At 41.2% G+C, this 13,176-nt stretch overlaps 1 protein-coding gene across 1 annotated transcript in view; it reads left to right on the top strand.

Annotated features, from left to right (window-relative positions):
• Positions 1-13,176, top strand: part of LOC146830606 (ly6/PLAUR domain-containing protein 2-like) — a 30,597-nt gene that overhangs the window by 3,178 nt on the left and 14,243 nt on the right. Inside the window, exon 2 of the mRNA XM_085604058.1 lies at positions 4,797-4,916. Within this exon, the coding sequence (XP_085460184.1) occupies positions 4,797-4,916 (120 nt within the window). The remainder of the gene's footprint in view (positions 1-4,796; positions 4,917-13,176) is intronic.

The following is a 13,176-nucleotide window of genomic DNA, read 5'->3' as shown; positions in this document are numbered from 1 at the left end:
TTTGAGCAGCATTTGTTAATAAAGTGGACTAAGTAGTGCCAAAATGTACAATCTAGTAGTCAATTTGTAGACGTAGAGAGAAGGATTGAGACAAATGACATGTTATAAGTGCATGCACTATACAATATCTTCATATATCCTGTACAAGTTAAAACAGCCAATCAAAACCAGTGTAAGGGAGACACGGAAGGAAAACAGATGGATAGATCTAGGAAAACAGGAAGAAAGTTGTGTGTTGTGTCATGCGCAAGAAGGCATGTGTTAGATAAAATGGTACAGGTTATAGGCTGCAGTCACTGTAATCTTTCCTTACAGCAAGTATCATGGATTTTAAATATAGTGAGATAGGTATTGATGTTATATTTTGTCTTTCTATAACAATTAATTGTCTTAGGGAGTTGAGCTTTAGTTGATTTAATTTTTTTAATATTTAGGTGGATGATCTAAAAGTGGTGTGAGGGCGTAATTGTCACAAGAGTGATACTGCTAGGGTGGTGCCTAGTTTGTTGCCAGACAGTAGTTAATTGATTGTTGTTAGAAATTGGATTTCTGGTTGCCTGGGATATTAGCCTTGGTAGCTTGCCACAGAACAGTCAGGCTAAACTTAAAGGCAGTGTGTAAAGAATTTGTGCAACACTTCACGCAGTAACACAGTGAAAACACCACACAAAATGAATCCACACCTGGTTAGAAAATTAGCTCTGAATTTGATGAATAAAACAAGACCAAAATGACAAATATCGAGGAGGAATACACAAAGCCCAACTGTCAACTACACCCAGCCATGTGGTCAGAGACAAGCTACAGGCACCAAATGGCTAAAGCAAGAAAATGCCAACTTTCTAAAAGTGGCATTTTTTTAATTGCAATTTTAAATCAGACTTTACCATTAGACACAAGGCTTAAGGGTTTCTCTCTTCCCAATTAGAAAGAACACTTATAAAATGTAATAAGGCAATAGAAATGTTAACCCATGGGACAGATAGGTCTTGATGTAGAGAAAAACAACTATGAAAGAGTTTTACTACTGGAACATGTAAAACTTAAAAGGTACATGTCCTGCTTTTTAAATGAATTGCACCCTTCTTCTGGGTTGCCCAGGGCTGACCTCAGAGGTGACATTTATGTATAGAAAGGGACGATTTGAGCCTGGCAAAAGGTTTATTTTGGTAAGTTGACATGGCAGGGTAATCTGCACACATAGGCTGAATAGGACACGTTACAACTCAAACATTTACATTATATGCCTTTTTCACAACGCGTTTTTTACATAGCAACATCCATTACAACGCATGATTTTACAACGCATGCCATCACAACGCATTTTTAGAAACTACACTTACAACGCATTCCATTACAACGCAAACCATTACAACGCATACCAATTCAATGCATAATACTTTTAGGGCAACAGTAGTGTAAGTGTTCGATAGTGTAGGGGTAAAAACTAATATTCCTACTCCAGTGAGTGCAACAGTAGGGTAAGTGTTGGATAGAGTAGAAGTAAAATGACTATTCACACTCCAGTGAGTGCAACAGTAGGGTATGTGTTGGATAGTGTAGGGATAAAAATTACTATTCGCACTCCAGTGAGTGCAACAGTAGGCTAAGTGTTGGATAGGCTGGGGGTAAAAATTACTGTTTCCCATTATTTACCTTATAATGCATTGTAATGGCATGCGTTGTAGTGGCATGCGTTGTAATGGCATGCTTTGTAGTGACATGCGTTGTAATGACTGCGTAGTGATGGCATGCGATGTAAAGGATGTTGCGTTGTAAGGACTGCATTGTAAAGGTAGTGCGCTGTAATGGTTGTTTCCCACATAGGCTCTGCAGCAGCATTCCTGAGACATGGATAATGGGCCATTTAAGTGGGTAGCACAATTAGTACTGAATGCCCACAAGTAGCATTTAATTTACAGGCCCTGGGTATATGTATTACCACTTTACTTGAAACGTATAAGTAAATTAAATATGCCAATTGGGGATGAAACAATATTATCATGTTTAGGGAAGAGGGCACAAGCACTGGTTAGCAGTGGTAAACTGCACAATAAGTGTTGCAGACCCACCAGTAGCATTTAATATACAGGCCCTGGTTATGTGGTATACCACAATACAAGGAACTTATAAGTAAATGTAATATATGCCAATGAGGTGCAAGCCAATTCAATCATGTCTAAAGGGGAGAGCAGAAGCACTTTAGCACTGACTAGTGCACGGAGTCCTAAAGCCACAAAAACGAATTTCAGCAACAAAAATGGAAGTAAACAGGCAAAAAGCTTGGGGGAAAATCACTCTCAGGCTGACAGCTCTAACACATGGTCATTTGCTTTTTTAACTTACATTATGAGTATATACCTATTTTATGGCTTAGATTACAGAATAGGTGCTAAGCATGTGCTATGTTTCTAATATATGTATTTTTGTTTGCCATATTTCCAAAATTGCTGCTCTAGTAAGACAACTGGCTATGAGCAGACCAATTTACAGCTGCAAATAGTAAATATATGGTAGGATAAGTGAATCCTACTCTCATCTAAAACTAGGACATGTTTTTTACAATGTATGTGCTTTTGCAGTTAAAGCTCAAAAACATCCCCTTCCTACAAAATGTAATGTTATAAAAAATTTATAAAAAGGTAAACATGGTCAGAACTAAATTTACACCATATAGGTAACCTGGTAACCAGGCATGAAAAGACACTTGGTTATGTCAGTTACCAGTTAGTGTGATGTCTGTCTAGACTTTATCATACACATGGTAATTTTCAAGAGCAATATTTACCTGACACTTCTATAGCTCGGATTATAAGGTACTCACACATATAGCACAAGAAGTGAGTGACAAGCTACCCTGAGCAGGTGAGTGAAATATTTACTGCTCACAAATCTGGCCACTATAGACTTGTCAGGCCTTTGTAGTTCAGAAGTGGTACTCAGAGGGATTTGAATGAAGTCAGGAGGCAGGGAAGATAGCCTCATAGCGGGGAAAATGATTCACCATATTACATTTACAGAGCAGGGCCACTCAAGGAAATAATCTGAGCCAGATCAGGAATTTTAATGCACCATCACAAAAGTAAGAGTGGCTTGTATGTTACAACTTTGTGGTTGAAATATTGAGCTGCAGAGATATCATGAACATAATATTAAAAGTGCACTATAGATATATCATGACCATGAAAATCAAACTATCATCAAGGTAAGAGATTTTATTTATCATCTTTAGCTCACAGTAACACTATTTTATGAGTTGATATTATAGACTCCAATATGTCTGCAGGTCAATAGCTCGACCACAGTATTATGGTACAAAACCATAAAAGAAAAGCGGCAATGGTGGGAGTTTTAGTATAAAAGGATTTGGGGTCCTCACCATTAGCAAACCAGATTTACACTTAAAAATTCATGCTTGATCCACTGCAAGGAGAAAACCTGCTTGGAGGATAAGAAAAGAACACGTTTTCCTTACTTGTCTGTAAAAGAAGACAAATCCTGTCTGCCAGAGACCTCTGTGGAGAGGGGTTCCTGGCCTACAGAACTTGTCTCCAGAACTAAGGGGACCTCCTTTCTGCTCTTTGGATCACCAAGGACTTTTGGAGCTCTTTCCTAAGAAGAGGCTGCTATTGAAGGAAATTACTCCAAGAAACAATAGTGCTATTGTGCCGCAAAGAGCCTGCCTGCTGGAGCTCTTGCCCGGGTGAGCTAGAGTGCTGTAGGGTTGTAACCTCAATCAGTTGCTGCTCATAATTTTAGTTGAAGTCTTCAAAATGCATTGAGTTTTCCTTATTATCCCATGAATTTGAATCTTGGAATAAGACCCTTTTCATCATGACTTCTCATCAACCAGCAGTAGGATGCGGCCACAAGAGTTATCTGCACCTCATTGCACATCACCACACACCATCACCTCATCTAGAGTCCTGCGTCTTCAAATCACCTGCGTTCATGTTCAATCCCACTTCAACCAACAACTAGTTCAACATGGTGTTTGACATCACATTGCCAAAAATTGGAACCATCCTTGATCTTCTTTTTTCACCAATTGACCACTTAACTCCTTGAGATAGAGCTCCAATGCCTGGAGCTTTGTGGTTTTGAGCCATCAAGTCTGATCACTGAGATCTAACGTCATGTCAACGGGTGAGGCACAGTGATTGACTCCTGGGATTTGGATTGAATTCCATTCTATTGAATTACTCTAGGGTACTTTTGACCCAATAGATTCTGTGATGAGTTTCATTGGTTATATTTCTTAGATATCACCCATATTTGTCTTGTTTTTGACTTTTATTATTTTTTATATATTTTTTATTTTAACTAACTAAGACTAAGGTATTTGCTTTATGGTTCAATAGTGATGTAACATTAATATGCATAGTGTAGGAAGCTGGCTCTGTCTATGGTATAACACTAGATGGTTATACCATATACAGAGTCCAGAGATTCCCCCAGAAGTGTACAGGGCTCACTGCAAACCCAAAGTTCTATATTTGTGGCAGTATGGTCCAGCAGCCTTAGACCTAACACAGAGCAGTCTTAGACATCTGTTGTGCACACAAGGAAAAATAAATGAAACACGACTCAAAAAGGAAATCCACACCAATTTTTAAACATAAGCTTTGCTCAAGATTTATTTTAAGACCAAGCTCTGCACAAAAAGGTATGTGCATTTTTAAAAGAAATGCTTTTCAGTTTCAAAAGTAGACACAGTGCTATTTTAAGTGCTTTCATACTGAATGATGATTTTAGCCTTACATGTGGATAAAATTGGTTCATGTTTTCTCTTGCAGTGTCTTCTCTGCAGTGCTATTCATGCCTCGTTCGAACTCCCATTTCCAAGTGTACAGAGGTGAAAAACTGCTCCGAACAATCGACAATGTGCAAGACAACTATGTATTCCCCAGATAGTGGTAAGTCAATCTACACTGTGAAAGGCAACTATGCATTCCCCCGCTAGTTTTTGGACAATAAACAATGTGCAAGGCAACTATGTATTCCCCAGGTAGTCGCAAGACAAAATAAATTTGCAAGACAACTATGTATTTCCCAGGGAGTAGTAAGACCATCTACTATGTGCAAAACAACTGTGTATTCTCCAGATAGTGGTAAGACAATCTACAATGTGCAGGTTAACTAATTATTCCACAGGGAGTGACAAGATAATACATAATGTGCAAGACAACTGTGTTTCCCAGATAGCGGTAAGACAATCTACAATGTGCAAAACAACTGTTTAGTCCACAGGTAGGGATACACTTTAAAATGATAAGCCCCAAGCCTATCTGTCCTAAGGTTTTTTACATTTGAGTACATATAGATTTGATAGGAGTCTGCATGAATTATGCTCAGATGTAGTATTTTACTCCTATATGTACAAGTATTAAATGCATACATTTCATACAGGAATGTTCACATTACTGTGTACATGCTGATATAGACATACTTTACATTAAGATGGATCCACTAGACTAGGTACTGAAATGTTTATACTATATACTAAAACATGTATATTATATGCTGAGTTTATAATACTACATTACAGATGAAACTGTATATGTATTTTATTATGTGATGCAGATGTTTATTAATCATATACACAGTATTGCAAAATTCATACATAAAATTAGGACCCATGAATTTCACTATATACACACCAAGAGATGCACATCATACGTAAAAAGGCACCAATTCTATAGAAAAGTAACTCCTAACTTTCAGAACAGAAAGTTTTGATATTTGTAAGGAAACACAGGCAAGTATTATGCATTTCTCTCTTTTTAATTATGCTCAGCAGTCTTTTAAAGAAAACTTAAGGGCACATATATTGAAAATCCATGATACTCACATCAACAATGTGGAAAATGCAGTAGTTATGCCTTACCATTGGGCTTCAGAAAGAAATTATTGTAGCTGAGGGAAATAATGATCATATCGGTGCTTGTTCTTAGAATCCCATTACTCTAGCTAGGGTATTTCTTTAGTCTGTCAGCATGGGAGGTGAGGACTATGCATGCTTAAAGCTTGCTACCTACCAGTCAAGCTTTTCCCGACATAAGCCTGAGATAGAATTCTTTGAAAATAGAATCTGTGAACCAACATGCCACAATACTTTCCAAAACAGACCCCTAGCGAGAACGCTTTAGAAGACACAGCCTTCTTCGCTGAATGTGCAGCAAAGTAACAATTCCTGCTTCAAACATGAGCCAGCAAACTCCTCTGGCAATGGCAGGGGAAGAAACTGTCACATATAGTTTTCTGATTGATGTTAGTGTTGCTAACTACCCAGAGCGTGGGAATGCTTGGAAATGCTTGGAATGAAATTGAGTGATTGTTGGACTTAGGCTCGTCTGGGGTAAACTTCCCACTGGTAAGTCCATTCATCCTTGTGCATCAGAATATTACTTTTAGGAGTCTGCACTCCAGTCCAATTTCCAGTGGCTGGAGACCCTGGAGTCTCAGTCCGATATCCTGTTGCTTTTTTCTCCGAAGGTGCTCTATAATCCCTAAAAATGTATCTGTTCAGGCAGAAATGTCAAAAGGCCTTTGCCAAATCAGTCAATATTCTTGAATGTGTACCCCCAGGTGATTGATATAACTGACTGACAAGATGCTGGCCATTCTTTGCAGTGCGTAACAGGTCACTTCGTCCTTTGTCAGATATTTCACAGTAAAAGGCCCACCAGGAGTTCATGGAAGTTGATGTGCAGCTTGCATTCTTCTTAGGACCACTTTCCTCTGGAGTTTTTACAAAGATTGCCCTTCCTTTCCAATCCTCCATGCGCTCCTACCGTTATCAGATCTCAAGGCTAGCGTCCTTAGGCTCTGATTATCTAAAACCCCATAGATGGGTGAAGTTAATTCTTGAATGGCCAAATAATGAAATGGGCCTAGAAAAATTGCATGGATGAATGATGATCAGGGGTCCACTTAACTAGATTTTGGACTTAATCGAGTCTTTGAGGAGAGGTGTTTTCAGTTCCCTACAAAATGCACTACCTTTTACCAAGGGAGGTAGATGGAACCCAAGGAGTAGTCTATTAGCTTTTTCTTCGTTGATGACAAAACCAACATTTTGTAGGAGATACACTGTGCATATCGAATGTGCCAGGATTTGCATCTTGGACTGATCCATCAAGAGGACAAACTCCAAACCTCAAACCCCTAGTTATCATAGAACTTCCATGAAAAGGTTTTGAAGTTTAATGATCCTGCTACTGAAAATGTAATAAACTCCAGTGCAAACCAAAAATAGGGACCATGAGGGTGGAGATCCATCCATCTTGAAGTGACAGTAGACTAAGCATTCCTTTAATTACTCCAGGTTGATTACCAACCAATGCCAGTGTCCTTTTTTGCCCAGCAAGAATAAGTTGTTACTAAACCCCCGAGGTTGTAAACCGGCTCTGACAATAACCTCTTTCAATCAATTAATCAATCAATCAATCAAGGTTGGTAAGGTAAAGCACATCAACTCACCAGTGAGGGTCTGGGGGGGGAAGTTGGGCCGGCTCTGTAGTGTACTGAAGTCATTCTAAGAGCCAGGTCTAAAGATCCTTCCTGAACTTGGGCAATGTGGGAGATTGCCGGAGGTGGCTGGGTAGGGTGTTCCAGGCTTCGGCTGCGAGGTAGGTGAAGGACTTTCCTCACGTTGTAGTCTTGTTGCTGCTGATGATTGTGTGTTCATTGTGAGCGATAACTATAGTATTATGCCAATGTTTCGACTGTGGTCCGTCGGGGTGGAGGGATTTCTGAGGGTTTAGGGACACCAGGAGTCATTCCAAGTGGAGGGGGTGGAGCGAAGAATGAGGACTTCTGTTGTTTCTGAGTTGAGTTTTAGGCAGCTGTTCTTCATCCAGGTGGCGACGGCTTTCATCCCTTCTTGGAAGTTGTGTTTGGTGATGTGGGTTTGTTGGTGAGGAGGATGATCAGCTGGGTGTTGTCGGCGGTGGAGACGATGTTGGTTACTGACTATGGTTGTGAGGGGGGTCATGTAGACATTGAAGAGGGTGGGGCTGAGGGAGGAGCCCTGAGGCACTCCGCATTTGGTGTCTGTCGGTTCTGAGAGGTAGGGAGGGACTCTAACCCACTGAGTTCTGCCGGTGAAGAAGGAACGTATCCCGTCAAGGGCCTTGCTGCGGAAGCCAGCAATGTGGAGTCTGGTGGCTCGGGTGCGGTGGGAGACGGTGTTAAATGCCGCTGAGAGGCCCAGGAGGATCAGGGCTGCCGTTTTGTCCTGGTTGAGGAGGAAGAGGATGTTGTCGGTGGTGGCGAGTAGGGTGGTTTCAGTGCTGAGGTTGCTTCGGAATCTGGATTGGGAGATGTCCAGGATGTTGTTAGCTTTGATTAAGTTTGCTAGCTGGATGTTGACAGCCTTTTCTATGGCTTTCAACTATGCCATCTCTAAATCTACCATAGTGCAGTTTTCTACTGAAAAGGTTGGGGATCATGGATTTCTTGGCTTGGTCAGAGAACTGTAACAAACCAAACACCATCTGTAACACACAAGCATACCTTGTGTTGTTGCACCACTGTATATGAAATCTGCAAGTAGTCCCCACTAGACGTATTCGGGAAGAAGGGATACTCTTTACCTGAGTATTGGCTTGGCACATTAGCCAACATTCTGAATCAGGCTCTGAATCTGTGGCCAGGTCTAATGCCTCTTAATGTGAAAATCCTTCAATTCTTTTCTGGTTCTGCCACTGACCATCTTGTCTTAATCCTTGATTTGTCTGTGAGCCTTGAATGTTGGCATGGCTGGTTGAACATCCTCTGCCTCGCCATCAACCCCCAACAAAAACAACTTAGCAATAAAAACCTTTTTTATGGGAACTTACACTTTGTCCAAAGATGAAAAAACGGTGACAAACTTACTGAGTTCTTTCAGGAAGGTCTCCCTGAAGACATCCACTCTGTAATCCGTTGTGCCTGAGAGGTGGCTAGCTCTCTAGTTTTTCAAGCACAGATGACCTGTGCTTGATTGTTATTGCACAATTTGTATTCCCTAAGAAGCATATAACCTGCTTGGCTCAACCTGAAAACATCTTGAGTGAAATTCGGATACAGGACTCCTTAGGATTTTCCATGTCTAATATCAGTGAAAGGGGTCATGCAAAGGCTGACTTTTTATCTGGCATGCTCACCAAAATAAGGAGCGGTGTGCTCTTGAATTTCCAAGGAAGGCATCTCTGTCCCTTTCAAAGGCAACAAAATGACCTGAGGCATCTCTCTTTCTATCAACCTTAGACTTTAAAGGCACAGAGGTACTCTCAATCCCATGAGGTTTTAACTTCCCAAGGACAGTTGTCTGGTATTCCCTGAGTGGTTGCTGCCACCATGAGGGTTTTACGGCTTAACTAACAGCCTCTCAGACAGAACAGTTTATATACCCAGAAATATCCTGCCCTAAACTATATTGATATTCTACTTTAATAGTATTGAGCCATAGAGAGCTGAAATGACGTCAGAATCTTAATATCAGTAAAAACCTGGAACCCTTTATGGTTCTTGGTCTGCTCATGCACAATATAGTATGGGTTTTTACTACACTTAAGCAATGTATGTGGCTACTTCCCATGTCTCCCATAGTGAGAGGCCTCAGCTACTCCTTGAGGGCCTCAGGCGCAAGCTCTCAGGTATACCAATGCATGGCTATTTCTCAGGAAGACCCCACATGAGCCTCAGGGCACCCTTATCCACTACAATGGAACCTGAAAATCTCCTTGTTGCATCTAAGAGCCAGTCATCCTTGTGTGCTGTTTACCAAGCTGTAATGCTTTACCAAATCTATCACTGATCCCTAAGGGTTTAAAGGAAGGCTAGGACATAACATCCACAAGAAAGCAACTAGACAGTGGAAATACCAGCAGATTGCATATTCCTCAATACAGCATAGTTACTACTAGCGGCCCCCCCAAAAATGGTCTTATCATTTATGTAGTGATTAATTTTGCGTACACAACGTTATTGTCATTCCTGGTTTTTCTTTTTGTACATTTGTGATAATACAATATGTCAAACAGTTCTGTGTGTATGTTTAAGAATGCAAAAGGTGGCCCGTTGATGACTTGCGAAAAATTGAATCTGACTCCAGGCCTGCCCTTGCCTTTGTTACCCTAGACAGTTTGATCCAAACCCAGAGGAAGGGGAAGAACTGACCAGGCCCATTTGGGTAGTAGGCCAGGAAATTCTCCTACCTAAACACTGGGACCAGGTTTAAATGTGGTACTTTGAAACCTCTCATCAATACACACCAGCATTAATAAAAAAAAACATAGGACTGCTTCAGCTGAGCTGCAGACTAGGGTGGATTTAGACCAGTGAACCCCATAGCCAGATTCCTTGTCAACATATTCAAGCAGTTCCATTGCCCTAGGACAAGAAATTAAAGGTTTACTGTGGTATGGAAGCAGGCCGTCTGTGTAAAGTGATACTCAGCCATCCCTCACCACAGCCCAGCAGAACATATGGATGGCACCTTCTGCTGTAAGGGGTCGATCGGACCAGCAGATCTATTACCAAGGCAAATAGAAGGGTGACAGCGCTTAATTGAGGAATATCTGGAAATAACCTCATTAGGTAGAATTCTGGCCGTCGTTTACATGTGTACAAGGCAGACTTATAATGTGAATAGGGGCGAGAACCCAAACTGGGTAGGACTAAGATAGAGTGATACCACCCCACTGAATCAAACACCGTCTCAAAATCAACCATTAGCAATGTCACACTTTCCGGTTAATGATGGTACAGAAATTGCATAAAGAGGAACTGTAAGTTTGTAAGAATTTCTGCAATCATTTTGGCCTCCGTGTTGATCAAGCAAATAGGTCTGTAGAATGCTCGGTATTTTGTGGGTGTTCCTGGTGTTGAACGAACAGTGATAACCGATTCCCTCAACTCTTGGGGAATGATCTTGTTTGGGCTTCCATGGAGAACACATAATTGCAGTAAGGTTGCAATACTGGAGACGAGGCACTAGAAGATCTTAACCTGCAGGTATATGGGTCCCTCCGTCGTACCCAAGGAGAGCTGAGAGATAGCCATGCTTACGTCCTGCATTGTCAGCATTGGTACAGCAGCTTGGGTGCCTCTAATGTCATTGAGGTCAGGGGGACGCCCTCCAGGAAGAAGTTCAGTTCCTTGACACCTAGTGCATCAACAAGAGAAGTGGTTGTAGTGGGATGGAAAAGATTCCACAATGCTGCATCGCCTTCTAAAGGCGTGAAGGTACCGTGCGATGCAGCCACCATAAGAGTTTACCGGCATGGTCCCCACACTTACATATGCAACTCTGAGTTAGGAGCCATCAATGTTTCGCTTTGTCAGTCAGATGTTGATCAAGGGAGATCTGGTTGATCTGCAGAGCAAACAGTTTATGTGTCTTACAAGCAGCTGTTAGCCTGTTTGACTGTCATAAGCTTGGCTTCCAACCGGGCAGGCTTAACAGCAATAAAAGTCTGGTTTTAGAAGACCAAATCCCTCTGGAAAGCTCAGGCATAGCCAACTTCCCAGCCCGAGCCTGGAAATCAAGCAGGCTGTAACCTGCAAACCTCCCATGCATTAGTTGAGGATGGTGTTTATAGGGTAAAGATCAGTCCTGTAACAATACGAGATTATATGCATTAGTGAGTTACAGAGCCACTTTCCCCATGGATGATTACACACACAAACTCCAAGCTATGCATTTAGAGGACTTTAATAAAAATGAATGCCCTTATCTAGTGCAGATTGTATGGATAGATGTTACTGTGAAAACAAACAGAATTGTAGTAAATAGAATGTCTATTAAGCAATATGTTAAAAGGATTTGCAAAATATTTATTGATGTTCAATGGCATTAATTATTTGTAAGTATTACAGAATGAAACCAGTCTTAAATTACTAGCCCTCCATTTCTTAAACCTTAGCACCAAATTGACATTCTAAGTTTCTTAGTTTACCACTGGCTTTTCATATATTTGCCGAAAAACGAAATTGTTTCCAATCATCCAATGTGCTTTTAGAAGGTCGTTGCCTGACTCTATTATGGCGTACCCGAGCCAGGATCCCCGTTTCCTTCACTGAAGATGTTTGCAGTTTACAGCTCACTCGAATCTCCCGAGGGTAGTTGAAGCAGTCTATCTCCGAAGATGTGTCTGTATCTTAGGTACCCGTTTCTGATTATTATAGTGATGGAAAATGCAATAATTCCTACACGAATGATGCTGCACACTTACTAAAATCTGCTACACATTATAAATCGCATTACTGCATATATATGAGCTATTGTTGAGCCATGCTCAACCTATACCACAGGAAATGCTACATGCTATACATGTGCAATTAATAATGAATGAAACGTGTTTTAATGAGAAATGTGCACACAAAAACATGAATAATTCAAACGGAATGGACGGCACATAAGCAGAAAATGCAAAGCATGTGTTTCCTCCAGATGTGAAACAGAGATAAAAAAAGAAAACAAAGATAGAAAAAGAAAGAAGAGCTCCCATGTATAGCTTAGAACCCTAGAACAACTGATGGTGGCCCGGACCCACATAATGTCGAGTCTGTGGAATCATCCGTGGCTGTGGTGCCCATGGACATCTATGTAATATCCCAGCTAGGACTGCAAAAGGCATACATTCAGGTGCAAACTACCAGTAAAAGTTGGCAGTCATCATGGGGCTTATTTACAAGACCCTTGCGCCACCGGTCCCATACTAAAAGTGACTTACCAACTCCGTAAGGAGCTTGTGAATAAGCCCTCATATCTCTTAAGCCAAGGAGGTATGTTTTTACCTCTTTGGCAGTGTGAATGGGTTGGAAGTTCACCTTCTGTTTGGCAGTGTGTATGGATTGGAAAATCACCTTCTGTTTGGTAGTGTGTGTGGATTGGAAGATCACCTTCTGTTTGGCAGTGTGTATGGATTGGAAGATCACCTTCTGCTTGGCAGTGTGTATGGATTGGAAGATCACTGTTTGGCAGTGTGAATGGGTTGGAGGTTCACCTTCTGTTTGTTAGTGGGTGTTGATTGGAAGATCACTGTCTGTTTGGCAGTGTGTATGGACTGGAAGATCACCTTCTGTTTGGCAGTGTGTATGGACTGGAAGATCACCTTCTGTATGGCAGTGTGTATGGACTGGAAGATCACCTTCTGTATGGCAGTGTGTATGGACTGGAAGATCACC

Source organism: Triturus cristatus, chromosome 5_1 (assembly GCF_964204655.1).
Source record: "Triturus cristatus chromosome 5_1, aTriCri1.1, whole genome shotgun sequence".
NCBI classification, from domain to species: domain Eukaryota; kingdom Metazoa; phylum Chordata; class Amphibia; order Caudata; family Salamandridae; genus Triturus; species Triturus cristatus.
This window is presented reverse-complemented; position numbering and strand designations above follow the sequence as displayed.